General features: G+C 42.4%; 2 protein-coding genes across 2 annotated transcripts; both read left to right on the forward strand.

The window, feature by feature from the left end:
- Positions 1-7,570: 7,570 nt before the first annotated feature.
- On the forward strand, positions 7,571-7,969 carry LOC108095380. The gene is made up of 2 exons (XM_017196460.2): positions 7,571-7,625; positions 7,704-7,969. The coding sequence occupies exons 1-2, from the start codon at positions 7,578-7,580 to the stop codon at positions 7,836-7,838; spliced, it is 183 nt and encodes a 60-aa protein (XP_017051949.1). The 5' UTR covers positions 7,571-7,577; the 3' UTR covers positions 7,839-7,969.
- A 684-nt stretch (positions 7,970-8,653) lies between these two features.
- LOC108095378 (fe-S cluster assembly protein DRE2) lies at positions 8,654-9,047 on the forward strand. The gene has a single exon (XM_017196458.2). It carries the CDS (start codon positions 8,669-8,671, stop codon positions 8,885-8,887), a length of 219 nt encoding a protein of 72 aa, XP_017051947.1. The 5' UTR covers positions 8,654-8,668; the 3' UTR covers positions 8,888-9,047.
- Positions 9,048-9,163: the final 116 nt, after the last annotated feature.

Here is a 9,163-nt window from a genome sequence, read left to right on the forward strand (position 1 = left end):
CTCCTTAAAGGGTATTTATTTTTGCCAGTTTGAAGCAGGGAAAATAAGGCGACCGAAAGCCGCGACATTGACGACGGCACGCCAAAGCCAAGGCTAAAGCAGCAGCGGCAACGCGGCTCACCCACCACTTCCCCCTTTCCATACCCTTCGCTCCACTTCCCCCTCTTTGCCATCACCCACTTTTTGGCCAACAAAATGCGGATCGCGGGCCGCTCTGCGTGTTTGATTACCACGCGCGGTTACACGCAAAACAACGCAATTTTCGGCATGCATGCCGCCGCAGCACCACCCAAGCAGCCATCCAGCCATCGCAGCCATCCCGGCCACCCACCACCACCCCCTTAGACAGGGCACAAGGTCGACGGGAGCGGGAGTGGGAGTGGGGGTGGTGTATTCTGGTTGAGGATTGAGGATTGGGCACCGTTCGATCCGGGGTCGCTCTCGCTTACAAGAAAAATCGCACAAAATCCCACTTGACAGGCGTAGTTAGCGGGCATCATGCAAATATCAGTCATGTTGCCAACAGCCGGCGAGGGTTGCTTAAGAAGTTACTTTCAAATGGGAAAAGGCACCAGTTAAATTAACAAATAAATGAAAGTAATAATACAATTAGAAGATTTTGAATTTCCTTTACAAATTATAAATTTCCTTTTAATTACAAATTTTGAATATTATGTGTTAACTTATTATTATTGAATTTTTTTAAATTAAAGATGCTTTCAAGTTAAAAATGTTAAACATTTGCATATTAATTTACTCAAAAAAACAGTTCATATATAATATATAATATTTCTTATAACATTCCTATTCTCAATATAATCTTCAACTACTGCTCAGCAAACCCTCGCTAGCTTTCTAAACTTCTTGTGATATATTGAACATTGGCGACCGAGGAACAAGGACCCAAAAAGACAGGAGGCGGGCCACTTTCGCCCCCTTGGCCCGACTGCGGTTAATGGCTTATTTAAAATTGCGGCGCTGTTTTTTGAGAAATTGGCAAACCGCTGGCGAAATTGATACGCGGCAATCAGTGCGCGGGACAAGTGGGCGGGGGAGCGGAGGAGGGGAGGAGGGAGTGGCAGTGAGGCTTTAAATCATAATCAGTAAAATGGAAAAAATATAAATAATGAAAATTACGCCAGCGACGAGCCAACGAGCAGCCAAATTGAAAGTAGAGCTCTGAGGGTTGCCAAAAAAAAACAGAATACAACAAAAGTGTAGGAAGGGGGGAAAAATGGGAAAATTTGCATAAACCGAAATCGAGGGGATGGGACTTCCTAGTTGTTTTGAATCAACAGGATGAACGAACTGGCAAAAAATAAAACTCAAATTAAATTAATCTAATAAGGCAACATTGTGCAAACGGGGGGCGGGGGGAGTGGCAACTTTGTTGCCTTGACTTTCCACAGGATTTTTGTTGGGCCAAGTCAATTTTACAAACCATTGATGCAGAAGATCAAACTTCCGCACAAATGTTGTTAATGAAATATTAATGCGAAAAGGATATGCAATTGACAATTGTCTCTGCCCTTCTCCCCACTTTCCCTTGGTATTTTGCCATTTTCCCAGCTTTCCTTGTACTTAGTCTCCGGCTTAAATCACAAAGCCGCTCATTTGCATAGGGCCCTCTTGTGGGTGGACAGTTGCTGGCTCTAAATTAAATTACAATTCCGAAACTGCCGCAGATAATGTGAAAAAATCACAGCCATTAATCATTACATCCTCCTCCTCCTGCCGAACTGCAGCCTCAATTGACATTTTCCATTTGCCGGCTGAGGAAGCGTCTTATGCAAATTATCTCCATGTCGACCACCCCATATTTCGGCTGCAGTTAAAAGCATTGATAAATCATAACCACAGAACACCGAGGCGCAGATTTATTTCCAGCGGAAATGCTTCTTAAAATGTCCTCGGGGCTTTGACTGATTTAACTTGAGAGTTTGAAGAGTAGATAAAAATAGTAGGGATAAGAAATTAACCTGAAAAATCTATTCTTAACACTCATTTTCCTCAGAGTGTATGATAAATTATCCCATTCAAGGGCCTCAAAAGAGGAAAGCATTATGCAAAGTGCTCGGCAAGTGAGAATGCGTTGTTGTGACCACCGGGCGAGTGCTTTGAATAATCCCTTACCTCTCATGCAATATATATATATATATATGTATATGTAGGTATATACACGAGACGACAGACTTTTCCTATCACTCGATCGCAATACAGTTTTGTGAATTTCCCGAAACAAGCGACTGAAAACTGGAAACCACACACTCGTGCGGCGGAAAATCAGGGAACGGGATCGATTGCAAGTGTGAGCTAAGCAAACTGTCAATATTTGATGTATGTTAACACCCAGGAGCAGGAAAACAAGTGGCACGATTCGGGGGCAGAGGCCATGTGTCAACATGGATGGATAGATATATGGATGGATGGATGGATGGATGGTTGGTTGGCTGGTTGGTCGGATGGATGAATTTTGGCATATTTTTGCATGTGCACCATTTGGCAGCTGAATGCCAAAATGCCAGCCACAAACATGCGCGCCAGTGGAGCCACAAAATTGAAGGGGGAATCCATGAAGGGGGCTCCCATTCCCACCCAGCAGCACCCAGAATCCAGCCAGACGTATGTCATGTTGTCTGGCTGCCGCAGGAGGCCACATTTCACTGCTATTCAATATGTCAAAATCGTGTCGATAACGTTCAAACAAGCCAAACTTTGGTGGGGCTTAAAGGGTATTGGCTGATGGTTGATGGTTGACGGGTGAAGGGTGAAGGGTTAAGGGTAATGGGTGCAGGCAGAGTGTGGCAGGCTGACGATGCCGCCATTTGTGGCTGCAAAATGCGGTTGGCGCCTGCCAAAAAGGAAGCCAGGAGCGAGGAGCCAGCAGCCAAAACATTTGGTCCTCGACAAGGACATTGGCACAGGCTGTGCGAAAGTTAGCAGGCTTCAATTCGATTTGCCCAGCTGTTTATTGAATCTATAGAGCAATTAACAGTATTAATTTAATAAATCAATAAATCAGTTAACTTATTAGAGGGGTTTTCAAGAAAGGAAAATATTTTATTTATAAATAATTAAAGTTCACACGTTGTTTATTTTTTAACCTTTACCTTTAAACTTATGAGAACTCTGCCTTCCACATTTTTTTAAAGAAACTATTGCTTTCCTCCTAAAATGCAAGAGTCGCCTTAAAGCCAACAATCCGATTATCGGTGCACAACAATTGAACAGGCTTCGTTCGCAATGCGTTCCACAGAAGGAGGAGACTTAATTAATCAATTTCAAATCAATTACCACAAATTTGTTACCAATATGCAAAGACATGAATCACGAGTGCCCCAGACTTCCGGCAAGATAAGGACACATCTCTCAGATGTGCAACCTAATGGGTTAAGGGAGTCGGAGGAGGGGAGGAAGTGGGTTTGGTTTGGGCATAAACAAATCTTAGCTGTCAAAAGTGCTCAAAGCCATTGTGCTAATCTCAGAGTTTTGGGTTTTGGGGCAGACAGAGAGGATATGGCCGGCCAAAGGCAATGCCAACAATGCAATTGCAATTGCAATTGCAGAGCAGTGGAGAAACAACGACAACTCTAACGGCATTCAATAAATCACTAAACACTTGAATGACGCTGCCAATGGAACTTGCAACACATTGCACACAGCCAGAGCAGCAGCAATTGCAACAGCAACACCAACACCAACACCAAATGCACAACAGCAACACGATGAAGGAGAGAGGATAAACGGAAACGGGAAACGGGTGGCAGGATGCAAAAGGCAAGGCAGGCGGCCTCATAATTCAAAATTGAAATTGCAACAATCAATTGCAACAACATGCAACAAATCGTTTGTAGCCTGGTAGCCTAATCACTGCACGTCCATTCGCTGCAATCGGGGGAATCGGGGGGCGTGGGCCCCACCCTTTTCGGCTGACATATAAATCGCAATCGCAGTTGGCAAAGACGATGGCCCCAAATGGCAGAGAAAGTGCAGAAGGACATGTGCCACTGGCGGGTTAAGGCGACTCTGCCCCACTGCAGTGGGGGGTTAAGAGGGCAGGGCGAGAGAGGCCAAAGTTCAATTGTTCGAGTCTGCAGGTCTTCTGCTGATAGGGAACTTCGGGTCCTCGAGCTTTGCGTCCAGGAAGATGGAGACGATGCGATGCCATGATGATGAAGGAGCCTCGCTTCGTTTCATTCGTTTCGTTTCGGTTAGCAGGAAACTCGGAGATACCCTACACCTTGATTTCCACTTCAACGTTTCTATATTTCTTGTGAGGCTTTTGAGTAAATCACTAACCACTTTTAATTAATTTGGTTTAATATTATTTCTTAACTCATATTAATGGTACCCAAAATGAATTGGTACAAAACTTTTGGTAGGGTGTGTACTTTGAAAGTGTACATTTACATATTAGAAGCCAACTCGAACCTTATTTCTCACCCTACCAACAGAACAAATAAAATAAAATAAATTGTGACAACAGGAATGTCCTGGAATTTATTTATTTGGGTTTTTATGCAATTAAAATATACCCCAGCCCTCTAGTTAGTTAGTCCTTTACCTGCAATTAGAACCGATTTACATGACAAAGTGCAAAGAATTTCGGAATTTCCCTGGAGTTCCCAAACCCCGGAAAAGTTGAGTCGCAGTCGCAGGTGCTTTCCCAATGAGCCGTAGGGTGTAATTAGTGCTGCTCTCTCGGTTGCTAATCTGTGATTTTCCAAATTGTTTCACAAGTGTCATAAATCAATGAAATACCAATAAGTCGTCGTCGTTGTCGTTGTCCTGCTTCTCATCCTGCCGCTTGCTCCTTCTGCTCCTGCTGCTCCTTCGGCTGCTGCTGCTGCCGTTTGCAATTGTTCGAAAATGCAAATTTCGCAAAAGGATATGCCCATGCATAAATGCTCTGCCAGAGGAGTGAGTGAAAGGGGGTAAGCGGGGGTAAGGGGAGGTTAAGGGGCCAAGGAAGGACTCGCAGGACCCCCGACAACGACAGCAGCCAGAAGCCAGACACGAAGCAAACATATTTCATGCAGTCTCAATTGGAATTCTAAATCAATCAGATTGAGACGACGCCGGCTCCACTCAGCTAACAGCTAACCAGTTCAGTTCTGTGCCGTTGGGCACCGTTTAATGCACTGCGAGAAATTTCGAGGAGAATGGCAAAGATATTTTTATATAATATCTGGATATAATCAGAACATAGGATCTTACACTCAACGAGTGTGAACGAGGATAATTTTTAAATATTTAGAACTATAAAGAAGTTGAGCAAATCTATACATTTGTTTTATAAATATCTAAAACATCTAGATCTTATTATGATTATTTATCATATTATTTCATGTATTACAAAACAGCTGACTAGCATTAAAATTTATATTTATTTTAGCGAATCTGGTTTTTTTAAGTATTTCGCTTAGTGCATGAAATTCGTAGGACTCTGTGCATTAAGTAAGACACAAATCATAATCGTATGCGTGGTGGGAGCGGGGGAATTCCGGCGAAGTAGTAGTAGGAGTTGCAGGAGTTGCATGAGTTGCAGGAGGCGAATGCAGAAGGCGAAGGAGTGGCTATATCTAGGTGCCAGCTGGGCAAGGATCTGTGGCTCGTCCTCGTTTCTCGTTTCCCATTTCCCGTCCTGTTAGGAAATGCAAAATTTCAAATATGAATTGAACTGATATATTAATGGCCACTTGAGTTGCTGCACTCTCCTCGGATCCTGGGGACGTTTGTCAGCCGAAAGTAACTGCAGCTTCCTGGGGGGAATTCCTCGGGAGGGGGAGGGGATATAACCTGCTCGGTGTTGGCATTTATAAATCAAAATTTTGGGCCAACAACCTGCAAACACACTCACTCACTCGCACAAACACTCGAACACTCGAGCACACACACACACACACACTGCGAAGGACATTTTGCAGCCGTGTATCTCTGTATCTGTGCTTTTGTAATTGCCAGGACCTGGACTGCATCCTGTTTTCGGCTGGGGGACGAGATTCGAGGGGCTAAGGGGCAGTTTTAAGGGGTGCCACAATTGCAGCAACTTATCTCTCGCCTGCCCATATAAATAATGACAAGCACGACGACAAATAATAACCAAACGCACACAGGACACACAGGACACAGGACATGCCGCAGGACAATAGGCCTGGGAGAAAAATAGGGTCGAGGCGGACGGACGGGCGGACGACGACTGTCTGTGAGTGAGTGTGCATAATATGAAAATTTATGTGCGGAAAGGATTGAAAATAAATTTATGAATTATATTGGTTAGAAAATTGCATCTACTCAAGGATATCCTTAATGTCTCCAGGATATGCATGCGTTCAGCTTGCCTTGCCCATTGTTTTTGGGGCTATCTGTTACATTCAACAATGTCCTGATTCAATTTATTGTTTGTTTGATTTGCATTCTGACCGGAGACACTCGCCAGATTTGTTCTGTATATCCTTATAAATATCTATATATATATATTTATATAGAGGTCCCCAAGTCCTTTATGCTATTTGATCAGCGATAACAGCTGCAATTTGCGCTGAAACTGCTTTTCGAATCATCATTGGCAAAAATAAGGATCCTAAAAAAAAAACAACATGCAGCGTGGCTTATCGTAAAAATCGAATAAAAGTGGGCCACAGAATTCGGTTTGGGGACTTTTATGATGTTTTCCCCTGTTTTTGCTGGCATTAGGTAGTTTATGACTGGGTTTGGTTTCGGTACACAGAAAAAAAAATAGTAAGAAAAGCAATCTTAGATTTGATCAATATAATGCATAATTTAAAACCTAATAAAAATAGTAGTCAACCAAAAATAAGCAACTTTAGTGTAATACCTACGAAGGAACTTAACAACTTTTCTTTCCGTGTTGCAAATATGTCAAAGTTCAGCTACACGATTCGATGGGGGATTTTGCGTAAGGTATAAGGAACTGGTCATAAAACTTTCCCGACACGTTTATGCCTATCTGGATTGTGGAATCTGAAGTCTCAATGCCGATGCCAATCCAAATATATATCCACATCCTGTGGCAGTTCATCAAATGGCTGACGACAAGTCACGAGTGCTGCAATCTTGAGTGGCTTATGGCATTAGTTATTAGTGGGAGAGGGTGGTTCGTATATCTGCTCTTTAAGAGACATCAATTCGTCGAGATACATTTCGTTAGCCAGGCACCACTGCCGCTACTTACAGGGACGTGTTTGCTGTGCGGTTGAGTGGTTAGCGGAAAGAATAAATCTAAAGTGGAATGGGTGTATTGCCGAAGAAAAAAGGTCACAAAATATTAATGAGGCTTGAATGTAATACTATGTATGTACATACAATTACAAACTGCAACCAAAGCAGAGTTCTCGAATTGAAAAAGAGTTGGCTCCAGTGCACATGATAATTGTGGTCGTGGTGAAATAATATTATTACAAAATCATCACCTCAATTAGGTATTTAATGTGACAGACCAATTACGTCAACAATTACAGAGGTACTTCGAATGAAAATTGGTTTTGAATCGGGTAAACAAACGAGAGCCATAAAAGCGAGCTTTTCGCGGCCAATGTCAAACATTCAACATCAAGATGCGTTTCTATCTGCTGTTCTTTTTGGCCCTGAGCTGCTGCCTGCTGGTAAATAAAATAGAGCAACTCTGAAACCATTTTCAATACATTTCGGATTTGTATAAAATATTAACAAATATTTTATAGCAATTCTCCGCGGCTGGAGTGAACTTGGTGCGCGGATTGGAAGCTGCTGGTCATCATCACAACAACACTGCTGGTGCACCACCACCACGTGGTGCTCCTCCACCGCCCAGCACCACCGCCAGCTCTTCGGGATAAATGGATCGGTGGAGTTGTGTCCAAAACCTGGCCTAGCGCAGTTGACGAACCTTGAAACTAATCCCAATGTAAACTTTATAAAGATGTAGAAGCAGTAGTTTCTTTTTAAATAAATAAAATTTCCAGCCAAATTTTGAATTTGTTTTAACCTTAAAACCTTAAAAAAAGTGAAGAAATTCACGCTTTACTTAGTTCCAAAAACTTTTAACCAACTTTACCAAACCTTATATTCAAAATATGATTCTTTTAAAAGTTCATGGTTACATTTATTTTATAAAACCTACGAATTAGGAAAATAAAGAGGTTGCATCAAGATAACATACAATATTTGTTTATAGAAGCGCTTACCCAAAGCATTTCATGCGAAATTAGTCCAATTAAACACATATAAGTGCTAAATTAAAAACTTTCAACACAAAATGCATTTTGTGAGTTTCACACAAATTAAATGATTCACAATCTGAATTCTTAAAGCTTTTGCACGATTTTCATGAATGAAAGCCCTCTTTCTAAACTGATCTAGCCGCACTTTCCGGAGTGATTTCGAATGATATTAACTCGTCAAAAGTTGGGCGAGAATTAATAAATGAAATTAAGCCAACATCAGATAGTTGGACAACACAAATAGCACAATACATATCGCGAGGTGAGGCTGCAAATTGTGATCGCATTTGTTGATACAGCATATGTCCAATTGTCCGCCGTCATTGCTGCCAATTGAATGGGGCTGAAAAGCTGGAAAGCTGCAAGAAGAGTGAACTATAAAAGCGAATGGAAGCCCCATGGAGCGCGATCAGTTGTTCGGGGGAGTTCTGCACTTGAGGATCACGATGAGGCGGTCCACATCGTACATAATATTCGCATTACTGGTTTCCCTGGAATGCCTAACCCTTGGAGGTGCAGCTCCCGTTGGTGAGCATCCAGATCACGCCGGCTGCATACGGATAACGATCATCAAGAGACCCTTGAGCACCACCACAACGACGACGACAACCACAACCACCACGACCACAACAACCACAGCTGCAACCACAGTAGCTGCTGGCTAGGGAACCATTGAATAATTAACCACAAGTGATGATATTCTTGACGATTACTGCGAAAATGTGCTTCCCAGACTCTGGAATTACTTGCCAAAAGTATCCATGTGATTTCAGGATTAGTTTTAAATGCTTGAAAACTAAATATTAAATATGCATGTGGTTTTAATTATGTTTTTACGAATTCCACACATCTCGATCCTCCTCACCTTTTTTTATCACTGAATACCATTTGCCGTTTTCCAAAGGCAAAAGGCCTTTGAAAGGACTGCATACTTTGAGTCA

Source organism: Drosophila ficusphila, unplaced genomic scaffold, assembly GCF_018152265.1.
Source record: "Drosophila ficusphila isolate 14025-0441.05 unplaced genomic scaffold, ASM1815226v1 contig_198, whole genome shotgun sequence".
Lineage (NCBI taxonomy): Eukaryota > Metazoa > Arthropoda > Insecta > Diptera > Drosophilidae > Drosophila > Drosophila ficusphila.